The sequence below is a fragment of the Peromyscus californicus genome, unplaced genomic scaffold (genome assembly GCF_007827085.1).
Source record: "Peromyscus californicus insignis strain IS unplaced genomic scaffold, ASM782708v3 Scaffold_7__1_contigs__length_154581171, whole genome shotgun sequence".
Taxonomy (NCBI): Eukaryota; Metazoa; Chordata; class Mammalia; order Rodentia; family Cricetidae; genus Peromyscus; species Peromyscus californicus.
The window spans coordinates 6,538,667-6,560,041 of NW_026294595.1; the positions used below are offsets into that span (position 1 = coordinate 6,538,667).

The 21,375-nt window shown below is 53.5% G+C and overlaps 1 protein-coding gene across 3 annotated transcripts in view; it reads right to left on the reverse strand.

Moving 5' to 3' along the window:
• Positions 1–21,375, reverse strand: part of Sh2d3c (SH2 domain containing 3C) — a 35,209-nt gene that overhangs the window by 935 nt on the left and 12,899 nt on the right. For 2 of the 3 annotated variants that reach the window (XM_052724257.1, XM_052724258.1), the window contains 9 exons: positions 17,519–17,558; positions 9,894–10,022; positions 8,181–8,635; positions 7,350–7,474; positions 4,557–5,089; positions 3,229–3,344; positions 2,644–2,815; positions 1,310–1,421; positions 824–1,030 (listed from right to left, as the gene is read on the reverse strand). In XM_052724257.1, the coding sequence (XP_052580217.1) occupies positions 824–1,030; positions 1,310–1,421; positions 2,644–2,815; positions 3,229–3,344; positions 4,557–5,089; positions 7,350–7,474; positions 8,181–8,635; positions 9,894–10,022; positions 17,519–17,558 (1,889 nt within the window). Of the gene's footprint in view, positions 1–823; positions 1,031–1,309; positions 1,422–2,643; positions 2,816–3,228; positions 3,345–4,556; positions 5,090–7,349; positions 7,475–8,180; positions 8,636–9,893; positions 10,023–13,304; positions 13,519–17,518; positions 17,559–21,375 lie in introns of those variants that run through there. The other variant, XM_052724259.1, reaches the window with a different exon arrangement.

The window sequence follows — 21,375 nt, forward strand, 5'->3', positions numbered from 1 at the left end:
TCGGTCCTCAGCTCCGACCAAAAAAAAAGGTAAAATTTGGGGGAAGATCTCAGAAGATCCTTCTTATGTTTTTCTGTAAGTTACTTTTTTTAAAGAAACATATTTTTAAAGTACATAGAATTCTTTTCTTTCTGAAAAGAAAAAGATGAAAAAGATAAACTAGAATATTCACACCATGTATCTCTGGGCAAGTGGGTAATTTTCTAAATCTTTATTGTTATTGTTATTATTATTTGAGATAGTCTCCCTATATATTTGGAACTTGCTATGTAGATCAGGCTGGCCTTGAACTCAGAGAACTGCCTGCATTCCAGACTGGCCTTGAATTCAGTATGAAGCTGGGGGTGATATTGAACTACTGATGCTCTGAGTGCTGGGATTGAACCCAGGGCTTTGCATACCAGGTGTGCGCCCTCTGGGTTTTTTGTGGTCTGAATAATGCCCAAAGGAGGAAAAGAGACATTGTTTGAAGCTACTTTCTCTGCTCCTTTCCCAGAATTCTATGTTCCCCCAGCCAAGGCTCCCTGAAGACTAGGCAGGTCTGTCTTCGTCCTGGGCCTTGACTGGGCACCTTGCAAACAGCTGTGGAAAGACAGCGGCTTACTTCCTGGATAAGAGCACCGAGGCCCAAGGCAAAGGTGGCCAGTGTCTCTCAGCTCACCTCACTTGATGGCCTCACCAACAACTGCTTCTGGAATGCATGAGTGACGAGATAGACTAGATTAGGGAGCCAGGAGTCACGACTGAGGTGTGGAAAATGTCAGTGGTTGGAGACAGGGGAAGCCAGGGAGGGCAGAATCCTTGGGACCCAGCAGCTACTCACCCTGCAGCTTGACCTCGGCGTTGGTGTGGTAAAGGCCTCCGTGGTGTGCCACAGTGCGGGCGGCCTCCAAGTGGGCTAGCACAATCTCCACACCATGCTCTGTGCTGCCCCAAGGTTCAGGACCCTCGGCGGGGGCAGAGTCACACTCCAATAGAGTAATGAATGGCAGCACGTGTGGAAACGTGGTGTTGCTCAGTGGAGGGCTTTCTGTGGAGAGGGGCAGCGTGCACTTAGACCCGAAGACCCTGCCACCCACTACAGCCCCAGAGATTCTTGAGGCCCCAGGAGGAGCACGGAGGTCACATGGGACAGTCCCTTCTTTCCCTGGTGACCCCACCCTGGATATGGACAGGACGTACCTGGCTACCCCATAGGGAAAAGTAAAGAAATCAAGCTCTCACCCTCGCCACCCCATGAAAGACTTTAGCAGCCCAGAGAAGGTTGAAGCCTATGCAAACTCACACAGCAAGATGGACCATAAAGTACCTTTGCCCTCATTGAGGCTTTTGAGGAAAGGCTTGAGCTTCTTCTCATACAGAATGGCGCCCTCTGTGTGTCGCTGCCGCAGGGTCACCCATGTCTGTTCCAGCCTCGAGATCTGGGAAGACCAGACTATTAGAGACTGGCTGAGGAAGGAGCCTCCAGTGGCAGCTGGCCACAGGCCACCCCACTGAATGAACACCCAGATGTTGGGATAATGATTATTTTTCTGGCTGTCACTCGTGAAATGGGTAACGGTGTTAAACTGTCTTTCATGTCATCCGTGAAGCCATTGTAACACATTTTACAAATCCTAACTCTCAGCTTTGGGCTGTGTAACCTCCCCTGGTAACGTTCTGCCTAAGATGCCCACGCTGTAAGATAGGACAATACAGGACCTCCCTCACAGGCTGATTGAGGGATCAGCACCAGTGGAGTGCTGTGTGGAAGCGAGCATGCAGAAAGCTCATCAAATGATAGACATTGTATGTCCTAGTTGTTTGGAAGCAGGGTGTCATGTATTAAATTTCTGATACCCCTGCTTCTACCTCCCGAGTGCTGGGGTTACAAGCACTTGGTTTATGAGGTGCTGGCAATCAAATCCATACTTGGCAAGCACTGGATTAACTGAGTTGTAACCTGGTCCCACTGTATATTCTATTGTTTTGTTTTGTTTTTGTTTTTGTTTTCGAGACAGGGTTTCTCTGTGTAGCTTTGTACCTTCCCTGGAGGTACCGTTGTACCTTTTCTGTAGCCCAGGCTGGCCTCAAACTCACAGAAATCCGCCTTCCTCTGCCTCCCGAGTGCTGGGTTTAAAGGTGTGCGCCACCACCACCTGGCTATATGTTCTATTTTTTTAAATGACTTTTTTATGTGCATGTGTGTGTGCCTTATTGTATTTTTGTGCATCATGTGCATGCAAGTGCCTGTGGAGACTAGAAGGGGTAGTCGGAGTTATAAGCAGTTGTGAGCTGTTTAACATGGGTACTGGGAATGGACCCTGCATCTTCTAGCAAGAACAGTATGCTCTCTTAAAGGCTGAGCCATCTCGACAGCCCACACTCCACCCCGCCCCACCAACACACTGTATATTCTTTAACCTCACTGTTTCTAATTCATTTTACAGGTGGGGAAACAGAGGCCCAGAGAAAGGATCAGATCATGACACCTGGGAGGACTCGACTCTCCTGGTGGGTCTTTCACAGAGGGAGCCTAGAGACTCTGGAAGCTCTTGTATTTTCCATGCACAGTCTTTCCTACCGCCCCCACCCCACCCCGGGGAGAACGCGCCCCGGCCTCGAGCAGACAGCCTAGTGGATGCCCCGCGGATCCCGCAGTACCTGGGCCATCTCCAGGGCGCCCATGACCGCGGCGAAGCTGAACATGTTGCCCATCGTCCCCCGCAGCTCAGCCGCCAGCTGGATAGTCTTATGCAGTAACGCTGCCCGCTCCTCCGCGGAGCCTGTGCAGCCCAGGATATCCACCGCCAGCATGATGGACATGGTATGGAACCTGTGAGAGAGGTCGGATCAGAGGGGACGTGACAAACGGCGGGGCTGGGCCCGAAAGCACAGAGTAAGGATAAGGGGCGCAGTCAGAGTACAGGAAAGGCGAAGGGAGCCCAATTGGACAGTATAAGTTAGGGGCGGGATTGGGATGCCAGGAGGAGGGGCTTGTAATTGACGGGCGAAATCCAAAAGGCAGAGTTTTAGAATAAACACAGTGGACAGCAATGGTGGGCGGGGCCAAGGTTGATGGACATGGGTATACGAGAAAAGAAACCGATCGATAAGCTGCAGTCTTTAGGAAATGAAGCTGGCTTTGAGCCGAGTACCAAGGGGCTGCGATTGGCTAATGCGATGGGAGGAGTGGTCAGAAGCCCTGGGACAGCCCGTAAGGTAGCCGTGGCCTGGTGCACACCTTACCTTTCCAGCAGGTCTAGTCTCAGCTGCCGGCCATGGGGGAGGGTGAGCAGCTCCATGCCCCAGCGGACTCCCATTAGGGTCTGCATCTCCTTGGTAACGCCCAGTATCCTAGCAACCTGCAAAGACGCCCAAAGGGCTGATTAATTTCCTGTCAGGGTTGGCCCAAGCCATCTGGGAGTCAGAGCTTCATCTTAGAGGGTCGCCTGACTACGAGGCCGGGGTGCAGGGCAGGGGGCGGGTTGAATCCCAGCCCCACTGAGAACATGGAGCAAGTGATTTCCCCCTTGCCGAGTGAGCCTCAGTTTCCCCATCTGTAAAATGGGGAATGGGAAAATGCCCAGAGGTATATACCATGTTAAATACTCACTTAAGATTAAGAGCCAGGGGGCTGGAGAGATGGCTCAGTGGTTAAGAGCACTGGCTGCTTTTCCAGAGGACCTAAGTTCAATTCCTAGCACCCACATGGTGGCTCACAACCATCTGATGCCCTCTTCTGGCGTCAGGCATATATGCAAAGCACTCATACATAAAATATAAATAAATAAAATTTTTAAAAAGATTAAGAGCCAGGATGCCATTATCCTTGATTGCCAACCCAAGGCCCAGGGAGGGAATTGCCCAAGTTCATACACTTGGGCCTGCAATCCAGTTTCTCCCTCTTCTTGCCCACTTCTGTTCTGTTTTCACTTCCTGATTTCTCAGGCCAGCATACACCCCAAACTACAGAGTGAGAAACTGAGGTACAGAAAGAACGGGGCTCATAGCAGGGTCAAAACCTCACACCGCGGGACCTTGACAGTTTGCTTTGTTGTCCACTAGGGGGTGTGGGGGCGGGTCCAGGTTTCTCTCTTCCCTAAAGCAGCCACTGACTTTCTTCAGGCGGGAGCCAGGACATTCTCTACGTTCCCCCAAAATGTCAGTCCGCATTCCAAGCCAACATCTAGAGGCTGTAGGAATACCTTGGTTTTGGCTTTTTAAAAGAAGAAAATGGGCAGGGCTGGTGGCGCATGCGTTTAATTTCAGCGCTGGGAGGCAGAGGCAGGTGGATTTCTGTGAGTTCAAGGCCAGCCTGGCCTACAGAGTGAGCTCCAGTCCAGCCACAGCTACACTGTGAGATTCTAACAAAACAATCTAAAAGAAAAAAATGGAGGCCCACATGCCAGGTGATAGATAAACCCAGAGTCCCAGAACCAAGACGTCAGAAGCCGGGCCACTGGCTTCACTGTCCTTGGGGTATTTGAGAATCAGTCTCTCACCATCCTGACTCCTGACCCCAAAGTCAGAAGAGAAAGGTGCTGTTCCCTCCCAAGTGCATTCCTAACACCTACCAGGCAGTCAACCTTGGTGACATGCCGGGCCAGTGTCCTGGCATCGGCCTCTGACAGCAGCTCCTTGACCTTGCGCAGAAGCCCCACCTCCAGAGGCCGGTTCTCCTTGGGGATCAGCTGTGACTGGAAGGTAGCCAGGTTGAAAGAAGAGGTGGCTTCCACTACAGGGACCGTGAAGGTCTTGCCCCATTCCCCATCAGAGACCCCATTTTCCAACAGTTCCTTTTGCCTCTCTCCAGAGCTTCTGGTCTTCCGGGGGGCCTCTCCTGCTGCCCATTCTCGGCTGCCACGGACAGGAGGCTGGAGTTGACAGTAATGACCAGAGTCCGGGTCACTGTAGCTGTTGAGGGACGGTGATGGCGAGGCTTTGCAGAGGGTGTGAGAAGGGCTTGCATGGGGGCCCCTGTCTGACTCCCCAGGAGGCTTTGGAGCATTTCCGTGAGATAGCTGAGGTTCACTGGAGCGGCGGGCAACTGGTGAGGCAGACTGTGCTGGGGTAGAGGGGGTGGCGGGGGCAGCATGGACACGGGTTACTGCAGAGAGAAGGAAGAAGGCTAGTTATCTCAGCTGCCCTTAAAAATGGAGCTCCACCTTCTCTATTTCCCCAAAGAACAGTCTCCATCCTGTGTAAGAAGGTGGTGTCCCCACCTCCCAGCATGTAGGGGCAGACCTGTGATACTCAGCAGTTCCCTGAGCCAATGGGGCTTGCATGCCCCCGTCTGGAAGAGGCTGCAACATCAGAAAGCCACAAAGGTGGTGCAGGGAAGCTAAGCCTGCTGAAGTCTATTATGCCTGTGGAACTATCACCCAACACGTTAGCAATAATGACTTACTGGATGTGGGGTGTGTGTCCAGAGCTGGTAAAGTGCTGGAGACTCATTGTCAACAGTAAAGCCACCAACAAAAAGAGGTGAATGCCAGGCATGGTGGCACACGTCTATAACCACAGCCCTGGGGAGGCAGAGCTGGAAGGACAGCCTTGAGTTGGACACCAGCCAGAGCTAATGAGTTCCAAACCAGCTTGAGGTGCTCAGAGAGCCCCTGTCTCAAAGGGGGGGGTGTCTAGATGGCTCAGTGAGCAAAGGCATTTGTCACCTGGTCTAAGAACCAGTTAGATCCCTGGGACCCGCACAGTGGAAAGAGAGACAGCACTCTGAGAAGTTGTCATTTGACCTCTACACACGCGCTGTGGTCCATTTGTGTCCCCCCACACCACACACACAAACAAGGACATAGATATAAAGGAATTTGAAAACAAAACAATAACCCAGGTGTGGTGGCTCGCACCTGCAATCCTGGCCCTCACAAGGCAGAGACAACCAAGTCTGTAAATTCAAGGCCAGCCTGGTCTACTTAGCAAGTTTCAGGCCAGCCAAGAACCTTTATAGTGAGACTTTTTCTCAAAAACCAAACAAAATGTCCCATTCTATGGCAGTAAGGACTTTTATGGTCCCCAGTCTACAGCTGAGAAAAAGCTCAGAGAATGTAAGAGACGCTTGAGGTCACTCAAGTTTGCAAGGGATAGGGCTAGGATTGAAGCTTAGAAATTGTCCCATCAAGCCGGGAAGAGGTGGCACACACCTTTGCTCCTAGCACTCTTGAAGCAGAGGTGGGCAGATCTCTGTGAGTGGAGGCCAGGCTGGTCTACAAAGCAAGTTCCAGAACATCCAGGATTATTACACAGAGAAACCCTGTCTTGAAACACCTCCCTCCTCCACTCCAAAAAAGAAAGAATTTGTCCTGTTCCATACTTCTAGTTAAAAAATAAACATAAGGTGTGGTTGCGCACACCTTTAATTCCAGCACTCATGAGGCAGAAGCAGTCACAGTTCTATGAGTTGAGGTCAGCCTGGTCTGCATAGTGAGCCCCAGGCCAGCCAGGGCTATACAGTGTCTCTGTCTAGAAACATATAAGTAAAAATATAACTGTTCTCACCTGGAGGTGCTGTTTTGAAAGCAAGTGCATACAACGACAAAGCCAGTGGCCTGAAGTTAAAGGGAGCCTCCGGGGCTCACGGTAACGTTCTAGAAGCACAGAGCGCTTCCGCCAGGCCCAGGCTCCCAGGAGACAGCCCCTGTCACAACTCTTTGATCACTTTGGGGGGAGGACATTTTGTTGGACAGTTTGAGTTTTGTTTTGCTATGTTTTCAGAAATAAACTGGGGGTATATTTTTACTTTTCTTTGAATTTGTAAGCACAGTATACCATGATTTCAATTATGTTATATATCCTAAACTACTCTGAAGTGTAAAATGTTTGCTGAGTGGTTAAGTTTAGGTTTGTTAGACACCTTTAATCCCAGCACTTGGGAGGCAGAAGCAGGTGGAGCTCTGTGAGTTTGAGGTCAGCCTGGTCTACAGAGTTCCAGGACAGCCAGGGCTACACAGAGAAACCCTGTCTCAAACAACAAACAGCAGCAGAGCACATTAGCCTGGGTTAGCCTGATCTAAGCTAACACTAGGACCTAGGGATGCACTTGTTACCAGGTCCTTGCTAGGGCAGCTGCAGTGGGAACTTTGCCTGCTGGGGCCAAGCACTGTGGCATGAGTGCCCTGGCCCCAGGCTGCACCTCCACTGAGAACCCACTTTGTGCCCATTGCCTGGCACCCACGGGAACACTATCAACCGTTGCCGCATGAACAGTTGCTTACGTATCAACACCAGCAATTCTGCCACAGGCTTTTCTAGCACATTCCTGAGGGCACTGCTCCCAGCACAGAGGCAGAAACACAGGTAACAGACATTGCCCACCAAAGACAACAGGGCTTCAGCCCACCCCCTCTGCAGCTTACCGGTGCTGTAGGCAGGGGAGCTGGGGCTCTCGGAGATAGGAGACAGGGGTGAGTGTAGATCTGGGATCTGATCCATGCTGAGGGCACAGTTTCTGATGGAGTCCCGAGGATGGGGTAGTGAGGTGCTGTAGAAAGGGATTCCATGAGCCCAGCGGTCAGAAATCAGGGGACGTGACCCACCGTCGGCCCCTACTCCCCACCCCCTGAACTTCAGAAGCAGAAAAAGTGATTGTCAGGTTCAGTCTCTCAGTGGACAAATGCAAAAGCTGGAGAAGGAAGAGCTAAGGTAAAAGAGATGACTCCCAGCCCTGGCCCCAGCTGGCCTTGACCACAGCTCACCCATAGCAGGTCCCAGCTCCCCAAGACAACCCCAGTGGGCCGGCTCCCGCAGGCCTGACCCACAGTCCTGCTTCCACTTGCTTACTCTGTAGTTACCTCACCCCCCCCCCCCGTCCCCCGCTACCCTGCTTTCCCTCTCTATCCCTACCCAAAATTCTCTCCTAGGCTCAGCGACATGGAGACACAGCTCGGGGACACCTGGCTAAGCGGAGGCTTCTCAGCTCCTCTGTCTCTCCTGTCCCCAGAGGGATGACAGGAAGAGACACGCAGGCCGGAACCCAGCTTACCCTCACGGTCTCTGTAAATCAGACCATAGACCCCGCTGTCTGCATAGACAGCCTCTCACTGGTGCCCTCAGCGAGTACAGACCTGTGTTCCAGCCTCCCCTCCCCTGCACAGAACCCCACATAGCTCAGAGAAGCCGGGCCTCTCCCTTCTTTCTCACTATCGATACCCCATTTAACAAACCAGGAGAGTGGGGACCTGACTGACCTGTTGGGGCAGCCATCGCTGCGGGTAACCTTGTCAGAGGTGAGCCCATCCATCATGGTAATGCTTCGTCTCTTCATGTGGCTGCCCTTGGAGCCTGAGGGGCTGACCGGGCTGGCGGCCTTGCTGCTGGCCTGGCTCAAGCCATAGCTGGCCTCGAGGTAGCGAAGTGGGAAGGTGCGGTTGACAGGGCAGTAGATGATGGCCCCACTCTGTTCGGACACGGCCTTACGGCTGCCCACGTGGTAGCGCACGAGGGCAGGCACGTGGTCAAAGCTCTCCTGCTCAAACAGGTACTGGATGTGGGTGTAACTCTCACCCGCCTTCACCACCACCTTGTTAATCTTGAAGTGCAAGGCCTGGTTGTGCCAGCGACACGTGAGCACATAGTCCCCGAGGCTGGTGAGTGAGTCCCGGATGAGGAAGTCACCGTTGCGCTGTACCAGGGTCTCAGAGACCTACAGAAGGTACGGAGGGACTAAGTTTACCAGAATACCAGAACCAGGTCAGGAGACATGGTGACGGTGAACTGGGGACACCAAGACAGCATCCAGAGCAGTTAGGAGACACCAGACATCTTAGAACCAGATTCCGAGGTGGCACCTCAGTGGAGGCCATGGGTCAGGGACACAGAGGCTCAGGGAAGACAGGAGGTGGCACTTGGAATGCACACAGGGCACAAGGACTGGAAATGTTGGAATCACTGTGATTAGAGACCTAGGTCTCAGACCTAGCCACTCTTGGGGTTCTTGCCAAGCAAAGTCAGTTCCAGACACTCTCTCCTCTACCCACTCCAGACCCCAGGACACACCCCAGCTCTGGGTGTGTCTGCTCCTTTGAGATGCCCTCTCTGCCTAGAATACAGCTGATGAACCTGCATGTCTCCCAAGGGCTCCACTCAGGACCCTTCCTGGTGACCACCTGCATTTCTGCACAGCACTCTGTCCTTACACTTCTGTGAAAGACTTGATGCTCTGCACACATTCAGAGCCACCAGCCTCCAACAAAGCTGCCACCTTATTTATCCATCTCCACAAATTTGATCCCCTGTGCTAGGGCACAGGACCAGGTGACCCATCAGTCCAGGTCTGTGATTTACAAAGTCCCCTAAGCCTAGATATTCAACATGGCCAAAACTGAGTGGCCCCAAAATGGATGTTCTCAGCCAAGCAGTGGTGGCGCATGCCTGGATTACCAGTACTCAGGCAGAGGCAGGTGACTCTCTTGAGTTCAAGGCCAGTCTCGTCTACAAAGTGAGTTCCAGGACAGCCAGGGCTACACAGAGAAACCTGTCTCGAAAAACCAAAAGGTTGTTCTCTAACCAAACTCACATGAGGCTGACCTATAAGCCAGGAATAACCAAACGCAGTAAGAACAACACTCCTTGTGCTCACATTCACTGGTGCTGGACATCTTACCTTACCTGCATTCATTCACTTCGCCTTCACAATAGTCCCTCCCTTTTGAGATAGAGTCTCACTATGTAGTGCACAAATGCCTTTGAAGGGGATATGCTCTCCATTGTACAGATGAGGATGCCAGGGCCTCGCGGGCTGACAGGACTCTCTCAAGGTCACACAGTAAATGGTAAAGCTAAGCCTCATCCTCACCAATGAACATGCCAGAGCCTCTCTGGTGACTGGAGCCCGGGCTGAGGTTGGCAAAGGTGTGGGTGGAAGGGTCCAGGGCTGAGATGCCTGCCTGGGGCCTGCTCACCTCACGAGGGATGCGTCCGTGGTACCAGGCATGGCTGCGGAGGTCTGTGCTGTTGAGTTTCAGCTCTTCTTCCAGCTCCTTGTGCAGTTTCTCTGGTGAGGAGTCGAGAATGTACTTCTCCTTGGAGAACTGCATGGGGATAGTGAGTTTGGCATCTCTTTTCCCTCCCAGCTCATCCTGCCCCAGGTCATCTTTAATCATCCTGGGATTGATGAGAACACTAAAACACTTGCGTGGCTCCTCACCCATGGGTCCCTATCCCAGCTAGAGTAAAATCTCAATTTATTCTACCAGAAGCACCTATGCAAGGGCTGGATGCAGCGACACACAAGTCAGGCCCTGTTCTCCCGTAAGTCCCCGAGCTAAGAGGTGAGCCAAGGGGGCCGGAGGAGGTGGCTGCCATCAGCACCAGGGTGCTGGACAGCGCCAAAGAGCCCTCCCTCTCTCCTGGCCAGGGAATTGAGTCTGTGAGAAGTGAGGGACTAGACAAGGGACTTTCCGAAGGAGACCGGTACAAAACCCCTCTAGAGACAGCAGGGCCATCTTGAAGAGAGGCCGCCTACAAGTCAGTCTGAGAGGCAGCAAGTGTCTGGACCAACTGGCTGAACAGATGAGGCTACATCCGGGAATGTGCGTGGTGGGGTAGAAGGGCTGACGGCAGCCATGACATGGGCAGGGACCCTCACAGACATCCTCACTGCCCATTACAGTCCTCCAGGACCCTCCCCTTGCAATCTCAAGTGATCCTGCCAGATTGGAAAGTGTCGCCCTGTGGGGCGTCTAAGGTCACTCACTGAAGTAGAGCCCAGGGCTCCACCTTCCCAGCTACCTATGGTGGGCAGCCCTGGTTTTAGAGGTTACCCAACCCCAGGGATGTTATCGCCAGGAGAGTCCCATGGCCAGGCACACCCCATGGTAGAGGCAAGCTCACCCTGAGCAGTCTAGGCCTTAACTCTTTCCTCAGTAAAATGAGGGGGACTCCAGGATCTGCCTCACCTCACGGCTACTCTTGTCACTGTACGGCTTTACCAGTCCCTAAAGATGGCTGCTCCAGAACACGCATTCTAGAACTAGTCAGAAGTGTACGGACAGGTAAGGCCAGGATATGGAGTCTCTCCTGGCTACTTCTAGTGTGTGGCAAGCCACTCCTCAGACATTTCCAGACCTAAGACCCACACTCCACACAGACTTCATCCTTATCTCCACTGTTTCCCAACAACCATGATTCCAGCTCCAGTAACAGCTAGACTCTCCTACTTCATTCAACATGGACCAGTCTCAACTTGGGTACTATGCTGGGGCTGGAGCCCAAGGTGACCAGGATAGTCCACTGCCCTAGAGGAGCCATGCAGACCCCCACACTCAATTCCAGGTGTCTACATCTTCAGAGATGCAGTGTCCAGAGTCTGGTAGAAGTCAGATGTGCAGGGAAGGGCTGAGGCGGGGTGGGGGGGTGGGGGGGCGCTGTGGGCAGATTTGGGTCTCTGATGGTGGGGCAAGTTGGACAGATCTGTGGCACTGCCTGGGGAGCTGAGAAGCCACCCAGAAGCCTCAGGACAGTGCAGTGTGGCGTCAGGCTCACTCCCCTGCCTGTAGAGAGTGCCTGAGCGCCTCAGTCAGTGGCGGAGGACTGACACAGCAACAAGAAAGGGATGTTAGGTGGCCGATGGCTGAGTGTAAGGGCAGAAGGCCGAGGGCCAGACAGGATGGATGCCAGCAGAAATCCCGAGAGGAGGATGGCTCGCTCTTTGAAAGGCAGCTAGAGCAGAAACAGGAGCATGTGGCAGTGGGTCTGTGGCAGGTGTAGGCTCTGAGATGCCTTCCGAGTTCTGGAGACAGAGGGAGTCATCTGGTCGCACAGGGGAAAGGCAGGGACTGGGGCTGGACTTGCTGCAAGGCCTCTGCCCTCAGCACAGTAGAAATCAATGCCCTACCAGGGCAGAGAGGGCTGGGCAACGCGGAGATTTGGGCCTTCTCAGACTCCCACACTTCTCCAAGAGGTCCTCTTATTCCTTAGGGTCATTAGCCTCCTCCCTTTTATTCTGAAGCGCTCACAACAGCCCAGGCCTCCTCCCACCCCACCCCTTCGAACCTCACAGGATTCTGGGAAAGAAAGGTGAGAGGCACAGGGAAATGGATCCTGTACCCAGCCTTACACACACACACACACACACACACACACACACACACACACACACACACACCACTCTCTGCTCTTAACAGAGCACACACTGGAACTCCCCTCCCAATTCTGGGGCAAAGTAGGGGCAGACTGTCTCAAAGAACGTGGACACAACACTGTGTGACCTTGGGCAAGTCACTTCCCCTGGCTGGGCCTGAGTGGCTTCATCTGTAAAAGGGTTCTGGAGACTGGCACCTCATTTTCAGCCCTAATCAAAAGTCAGAGTTGAGGTTGAAGGGACCAACCTCCCATATACCTGGGGGTAGGAAGCCCTAGGACCCCTGTGACCTCCTCCTCACCCTGGGCCTCAGGGTCCTCAGCTGCCAAGAGTTTGGAGTGGGGGGGGGGGGGGGGGTAGGTGCAAATGCAGCATCCCTGAGCTCGGAGCACTGCGATTGGCCAGAGATGATCTCACCGCCTCCCGGCCTGCGCACGCCTGATTGGCCCGTGCGGGGATGCTGCGCTCCGCTGCCGGCGGGGCCGTCATTCAGGCGGGCTCGGAGCAAGTGTGTGTGTGAGGTTGGGGGAGTTCAGAGGTGAGGCGCCCCGCGTCTCCCAGGAAGCCCGAGAGGCAGGAGTGTAGAGAACCTCTGTCAGGGTCTCAGCCTCTTCCCACCAGCCAGTGCCCAGCACTACTCCCCAGCTCCCTTAGGTATCCCAAGCCCTGGCACAGCTACCCCAGAGGATGCTCCGCAGAGAGGCGGGGTCCAGGTCCTCCCCTCCACCCCCTTCCGTTTAACCCTCGCACCGCCGCTGCGAGCCCCTGAACTGCTGGGCCAGCTGGGCTGGGAGACCTGCACCCCCAACACCCTGAACCCACCCAGATGGCAGGAGGGTGGTGACACCGTGGTCTCCGCCGCGTGCCCTGTAGCATACTGCCCCTAACTCAGCTTCTAGACACCAGCTCTGCGTCCCTGGTACAATGGGGACTCAGGTGGCCCGGGGTCAGCAGCAGGGACCCCATAGCGTACTGGAGGAAGCCCACCTCCCAGCCCGAGTCCCAGCTCCAACTCGCTCCCACGTCTCCTGCAGTCCAGAGTCGAAGGAATGACCCCCTGGACCCGCGCCCCGCGGAGCGCCCTGGGTACCAAGAGGTGAGCTTGGAGCGACCCCGCCCCCTCCCTTCGCCCATGGCCGGACCCGCACAACCCTGCAGGGATGCTCTCGGACTGCAGTCCCCATCACAGCGGCCAGGCGCAGTGACCCGGGTCCCCGCGCCGCCCCCTCACCTGCACCTGCACCAGTGAGCCCCGGTAGAAGCAGCAGGCTGCCGCGGACAGCGCACTCCACAGGCTGCAGCGCTCCGTCATGGTGCGGCCGGGAGACCCAGGTCCCCCGAGCGTGCCGGGGGTGGAGGCCGAAGGGGCAGGGGCGCGGGGACCGACCGGGCTGGGCACCGGCTGCGCGTGCCTCTCAGCGGCGCGATTACCTCATCGCCTGGTCGGGGGAGGAGCGGGGAGGCGGGGCGGGGAGACCCCACCCTCCAGCCAGCTGGGTAGGGAGGGGAGCGAGGGAGGGGAGGGCACCATTGTTCCTCCCTCCATCACCACCCCATTCCCCTATGCGGGTTCCCCAGGACCTGCCAAGAGGGATGCTACCCAGGGCAGCAGGGTGGAGTGGGGACCCCGAGGCGGGCGATGAGGTTCCTGCTTTTCGCCACTCTCGTACCCCTCCGGGTCTTGCAGACCCAGAGCCAGCAGGGACTCTGAATTCAATTCGATCTAAAGCTACAAAAATCCCCATGTTTAAGCCAATCCTTTGTGGCTTCGGGTTTCTCATCTCTGGTTGAGAATATAGCAGGGTTAGACCAGCTGACTCTGGCAGCTACAGTCCGGAGGCTGAGTGCCAAGCGCAGCTCACCCACCTGCCTCTCTAACTCCCAGGCTTCCCACCCTGGGGCCCTTCTCTTTGAACCCGGACTGGCTTGTGTGGAGGTGTCTGGAATACAAGGTGGAGACCTGTGCAGAACTTTGAGTGTCACCAGGATCGATCAAAAAAGTTGCCTGGTGAAGATAATTATCCGGTAAAGACGTCCTATTTCTTAGCTAGGTATCACAAAGCCTGGGTTTGGGGTAAGAGCTCGCCTAGAGCGCTGCGTCCAATGACAGCACATAAGGAATCACACGGTCAAAATCTGGACTCGAAGGCTGTGGATGTGTTTCAGCTGGTAGAACACTTGCCTGCCCAGCATGCAATCGCCAGCACTACACCAACTGGGTGGGGTGGCACACACCTGTATCTCAACACTCAGAGGGTGGAAGCAGGGATATCACAAGTTCAAGATCATCTTTGGCTACATGTTAAACTCAAGACCAGTCTGGGCTACATGAGACCTATTCTAATAATAATAATAATAACCCAAAAAAACTAGATATGGCATCCAAACCTGTCTGTGACCTTAAGCAGGTGAGTCCACCTCTCTGGGCCCCAGATAACTATTTCCTATAGATATACCTGGAGCTCCGCATGGAGCTTGAAACTTTATAGGCTTGGTATTTTTTTTTGAAAGATTTATTTATTATGTATCTGTATGTACACCATTATGTCAGAAGAGGACATCACATCCCACTATAGATGGTTGTGAGCCTCCATGTGGTTACTGGGAATTGAACTCAGGACCTCTGGAAGAACAGGCAGTGCTCCTAACTGCTGAGCCATCTGTCCAGCCCCCTGGGCTTGGTATTTTGAAATCCTGAGAGTCCAGGATTCCTGTCATTGTTTGGGGATTGTGGAGTTTTAGATACTCTTCAGTGTTGAACACTTCAGGACAGAAATGGAGTTTGGAAACTACTGATTCCAACCCTCACCAGCAGAGACTTTAAAAACAAAGCTAAGCTTGCTTTGAGTACTGCCCAGCAGTCCCAGCGAGCAGGTTTTTAAAGTCTTTTCCTCTTTGTAATGGCAATGGAACCCAGGGTCTCAAGCAAGGTAGGTTGTACCCCAGCTCCACCCTCAACCCTGAGATCTACATTGTAATTCCAGAAAGAGACAAAAGAGTCCCCAAACTTCATAAAGTTCTCACTGCCTTGCCAGACGTAGCTGATCTGTGACATTCAAGTCCCACTCTGGCTCTGCTCCCCCACAAACCCCTCCCCTGTGTTACAGCAGCTCAGTGACTTGATGTCCCTGAAATTTGGGGCCAGGCCAGCCTGCCCTGGTCCAGACTCAAGCATTCCCTTGTGGGTACAGTCTCATTGAGCCCCCCAAAGTCCCCTGTTTCACATGAGCAAATGCTAAGTCACAGAGAAGCAAGTCACTGCCAAACTTGAGACCAAAATCTAGACTGGGGAGATATAGCTTTGTGAGCAGGTGCTGACCTTGCCTGCAGGAAGCTTTGGGTTTGATGCTCAGCACCACATAAACCAAGCATGGTGGTGAATGGCTGAAATGCTAGTACTCTGGAAGTTGAGGGTGGAGGGTAAGAAGTCCCAGGTCATCTTTGGCTACATAGTAAGATTGAGGCTACCCTCGGCTACATGAGACTCTGTCATGCACACACACACACACACACACACACACACACACACACACACACACACAAACACAAGCTGTTGGCACATATCTTTAATCCCAGCACTGGAGAGGTAGAAGCTGGTGTTTGAGACCAACTTGTTCTATATAGTGAATTCCAGAGCTACATTATAAGACTGCCTGAAAATAAATAAACCGGCCGGGCGGTGGTGGCGCAAGCCTTTAATCCCAGCACTCGGGAGTCTGAGGCAGGCAGATCTCTGTGAGTTCGAGGCCAGCCTGGTCTGCAGAGAAAGTTCCAGGACAGCCAGGGCTACAGACAGAAAAACCCTGTTTCGAAAAACCAAATAAATAACAATAATAATAATAATAATAATAATAATAATAATAATAATAATAAATCACAAGTCTGGATTATAAAATGTGCCCAAACCCTGAGTAACTCTTCTCTGGCTCCTGCCTTGTCTGAGAGCCCAGGTCTGGCATGTTTCCTTCCTCCTGCAGTATCTACTGCTCTTCCAAGGCCTGGCTCAGAGGGAGCCTCTGACGGGGGAAGGGCCAAGGACATGGTCTTGAGTCTGAGCATCAAGCTTGGGGCACAGTGCCAGCTCTGCCCCTACAGAATCCCTTGTGAGTGTGAGAAAGTCGTGCGTTCCTAATCTGCAAATGGAAAACCCAAAAACAACAACGTAGAGGCCCTGCTGCCAAGGCTGGCCACCCGAGTCCCAGCCCCAGAGCCCACGTGGTGGAAGGAGAGAATTGACTCCCACAATTTCTCCTCTGACTCCGCCGTGCACACTAAATAAATAAATAAATAGACAAATAATAAATAAACATTTTCTAAGTTTACAAAAGAGCAAATCAGCCTCTGCCGGCACTCAGCGGCCAGCATGCTTTTGCAGAGAATCAGCTTTCAAAATGTTTCTTAGCCTTGTTATTATTATGGTTACTTCAAAACCGATGTTTTCCTGGGTCTTACGCTATAGTCCACGCGGCCTGGAAATATCTGCAGTCCTCCTACCTCAACCTCCCAAGTTGTAGACACGCAATCACGCGCCATTGTGCTCAGCAAACACCACCACCACCCTATATTGTGTGGCTGGCTCACTCTGTAAAGTGTTTGGCACACAAGCATGGGTACAATGAGTTCAATCTCCAGCAGCCATATTTAAGCAAAAACAAAAACAAAACAACAACAAAAAATAGGTGTGATGGCGCTGGTTTGTAACCTCAGCATTGGGAGTAACACAGAAAGATCCTGGGGGCTCATGGGCCTGCCAGCGTAACCTGATCAGCAAGCCCCCAGGTCACAGCGAGCCCCACAGTGGACAGGAACAACTATGAGGTCTACTTCATGCACACACGCACACACGCACACGCACACAAACTACACTGTAAACACTCCCAGTGCCTAGAACAAGTTAGGCATTTTGCTTGTTTGTTCTACCCAGGCTGGCCTCAAAACTCATTATGTAGCTAAGGATGACCTTGAATTTAACCTTCTGCCCCTTGAGTGCTGGGATTATAGGCATGCAGGACCATTCAATGTATGTGGTGCTGGGGATTGACCCCCAAGGCCTTCTACAGACTGGGCAAGCCCTCTATCAACTGAGCCATAGTCACAGCCACCAAATTAGGCTCTTGATGTCTGCAAATTGTGCCCCGTCTATGCTGGAGAGCTGAGTCACCCCTCCTGCTGCCCCCTCCCAGCACCAGTACTCAGTAGATGCCCCGAGGCTGGGTGGGATCTCACTGTGGTGGCCACTGCATGGGGACACCCTTGGGACACTGTCCAGCTGGTGGGTTTGGGGCCAGCGGAGTGACGGGAAGCGTGGGAAATAGCGGTCCAGAATGATCCCTGTCCCCGGAGGCTGCCCACCCTCTGACCTTCTCCTTCCAGGAGGAAGTTTGGTTCCTAATAGGCACCAAGCACTCTGTCACACCAGGGCCACCCCCAGCCTGCCTCTCCTACCTTCACATAGTCCCCAGCAGTCTCCGGTTCTCCAGCGGCCCTGGAAGAAGGGAAAGAGGTAAATATTCTCAGTGCTTCTCAGATCTCCTGTGTGCCTGCCTGCCTGCCGGCCTGCGGCCTGGCCCTGGCCTTGGGAGTCCAGAATGTTATCCCTAGGGCAGGAGGATGGACTGTATGGCTGCTCCACCCCTGCCAGCTGTGCAACCCTGAGGAGGTTCCTTCACCTCTCTGATCCTAGGTTTCCTCTCCATAGATCAGGAACAAAGATAGCCACTGCCTAATGGAGGTGTCTGGAGGACTGAGGCTAAGTGTTCACCCAGCTCATGATGCTTCCTCTTCCTGCCTCCCCAACCCGATCCCTATTCCTGACTGAGGCTCAGCCCCTCTCCTCTGGCCCTTTGGTCCACGTTGCCACCGTATTAGCTAGCCACTGCTGGTTACAGCCTGTACACACCTCTGCCTTCAGGGCAGCACGGATGAAGCCTACAGAGGCCAGAGGACGGTGGTGGCTGTTTTTCCAGGATGCTGAACAAACAGCCTTCCCCCTTCCCCTTTGTGAGTCAGTTCCCCCAGCCAGGGCCGCGTGTGTGTGTGTGTGTGTGTGTGTGTGTGCAAAACACACACTTTTGTGTTTTGCATTTGTTTTTTTTTTTTTTTTGGTTTTTTCAAGACAGGGTTTCTCTGTGTAGCTTTGCGCCTTTCCTGGGACTCACTTGGTAGCCCAGGCTGGCCTCGAACTCACAGAGATCCGCCTGGCTCTGCCTCCCGAGTGCTGGGATTAAAGGCGTGCGCCACCACCGCCCGGCTGCATTTGTTTTGAGACGGGGTCTCACGTAGCCCAGACTGGACTCAAATGTACTAGGGCAGGTGAAACTGACTTTGAACTTCTGATCCTCCTGCCTCCACCTGAATCCTGGGATTCTAGAGGCACATCACCACACTCGGCCCAGTCGTGGACTAAAGAACTTAAACCATCGTCTAATGCAACCCCATTTCTCACCAGTACCCTCCTGTTCCCTCCAGTCCTCCCCACATCTGAGGCATCTCCAATTTGCCGCCTACCAGCAGCTGCTGCTCCTCCACTCTCTTCCCTTCTCCGGGTACCAGCTCCCTCCTTCCTGCTGCGACAGCCAAAGCCTCAGGTCCACTTTCTGTTTTGTTTTTGTTGTTGTTGTTTTGTTTGTTTTTTTGTTTTACCGAGACAGGGTTTCTCTGTATAGCTTTGGAGTCTTTCCTGAAACTCACTCTGTAGACCAGGCTGGCCTCGAACTCACAGAGATCCGCCTGGCTCTGCCTCCCGAGTGCTGGGATTAAAGGTGTGCGCCACCACCACCTGGCCCTCAGGTCCATTTTCTACCCTTAGCCTACCAGCAGGCTATCCCCCATTCAACAAGCCTTGATCCATGCCACAGGCCACATCCTGCCCAGTAGGAAATCCTCCCTTCAGAGCAGAGTCTGACCAAGTCTCTCCCTGCAGCCAGCCCCCACCCTCACCCCGCCCCATCTCCTCCATGGGCTTTCTTGCTGGTTTGTGTCCACTCACCCATACTGTCAGCTTCAGTTCTGATACCAGACAGCAACTAAGCATACAGCCAAAGCAGGTGCCGCAATCTCCAGCAGTCCCCTCACCCACCAAGTCTCACTCTGCTGCTCAGTCTGGCCTGACTAGACTCAAGCAATCCCCCTGCCGCAGACTCTGGAGTAGCTGAAATTGTAAGTGCACAACTGCAGACCTGTCTAAGATTCTTTCCCTTTTCCAGTGCTGGGGGGAGAGCCCTGGCCTTGCACACCCAGGCAAGCACTCCACAGCTGAGTCGTGTGCTCAGTCGCGTCTGCTAAAGAATAAAACACATACTCCCCCCCCCCCCCCAACAGTGCAGCTTATCATCCAAATCAGAACTCCTCGAGAATGGGTGCTGCTACTATGATAGAAAATGGGCGTGACTGGTCCTCCGGAGGCCTCAACCTCTATGGCTCTGTGTGCTGGTGGTGCCCGACAGCCCACCTCACCAACACTCTACAATGTCTCCGTCAACCGTCCTGCCCCTCATTCGGCACCAGTTGCGTTGGCCTTGCCAACTGGTTCCTGCCACAGGGCCTTTGCGCTTACTTGGGAGAAACTGCTTGGAACTCTCTTTTCCCAGATTTTCACAGGACTTTTTCCTCCCCCTCCTTCTTCAGGGCTCAGTTAAAGGCACCTCCTCAGAGAAGCCTTCCCGGGACACCCTACCTACAACAGCCCCTTGTCCTCACTCGCTGCCTCCACCGGCCTCCGTTCCTCTAGTCTCACAGACCCTCCACCTGCAACAGCCATTTCAAATTTATTTCTCAACTGAAAATTAATGAAGACCCTCCCTCGTGAGGGTGTGGACTGTCATTCACCAGTGAACCCCAGTCCCCAGTGTGGCCACAGCTTAATGGAGAACACAAACAGTAAGCAGCCCCTGCCAGCGGCCATCACGGTCCATCATTCTCTTAGACTCAACACTGGGCTTAAGATTCAAAACAAAGATGAGCTGAAAGAAAAACAGAAGGAAGGAACGAAGGAAGGAGAAGAATGACCCCAGTTCCTGAGGCCAGGGGTCCCACAGCTGCTCCCGTTCTGACATTCTGAAGTCCATTAGACTTTCCTCCTAGAAAGCCCTCCCCGGCCTCTAACTGTCTTTTAAGCTGCGGTCCGCAATGGCACAGGCTTCCAGGGCCTTTCGGATGCTCCCTGGCCAGTGACACTGTCGTCAGTGGGGTGGAGTAGGGAGACCCTCCCCTGTCCACTCTTCCCGGGTGAGGTGTCCCATCCCAACGTTTCCGGCCATTCAGGCCCGGAAATCCTCCCACTGCTGGGAACAAACTGTCAGGGACACACTGGGATTAACCCGGTGCTTCCTCCTGCTTCCTGTCCACTTCCTCTTAGGTTCTAGGGCAGGAATACAGCCTTGAGGATGGGGTGCTGCCCTAGGGATCAGCAGCCAGGGAGGTTGCCCAAGGCAGAGCCCCAGGCCAAGGGGCTTCGATCCATCAACCTCCCTTGCCAGTCACAACACTCCATCATTCCAGTACCCAACATGACAGTTCACACACACACACACACCAGCTCCTGGTGGCCCTGTTAAAAGTTGGAGCACAGCTTCCCTTGCCCCACCCTCTGGCAGCATGGGCCCAGCTCCATCAGCCTGGGAGTCAAGGTTCCTAACAAAGTCCTGGGGATGGGCTCCTTCCTGCCATGCCAGGCACACTCACTCCACGGGCTGCTCCAGCCAAGGACAGTTGGCAAGTCCCCAGCCAGCACCAACTCCTCAGGGGCCTTGCTCTTTCTTTCTTTTCCTTCTCTCTCCTTCCTTTTTTCTTTCTTCCTTTTTTCTTTCTTTCTTTCTTTCTTTCTTTCTTCCTTCCTTCCTTCCTTCCTTCCTTCCTTCCTTCCTTTTTCTTTTCCAAATTTTGAAACAGGGTTCCTCTTTGTAACAGTTCTGACTATCCTAGAACTTGCTCCGTAGACCAGGATGGCCTCGAACTCAGAGATCCGCCTGCCTCTGCCTCCTGAGTGCTGGGGTTAAAGGCGTGCGCCACCGCCGCCGCCGCCGCCGCCACCACCACCACCACCCGGCAGGGCTTCGCTCTTTCTGTTCCCTATATTTTTCCCTCCAGACATCAGCTCAGAACAACGCGGAGACACTAACAAGCACCTGGTGTGTGTGTGTGTGTGTGTGTGTGTGTGTGTGTGTGTGTGTGTGTGTGTGTGTTCGTGTGTGTGAATGCAGGCCCATGCATACCACTGTACTCATGTGGAGATCAGAAGATAACCTGGAGTGCCGGTCTTCACCTTCTGCCTTGAGATGGGGTCTCTGTTGGCTTCCTACCGC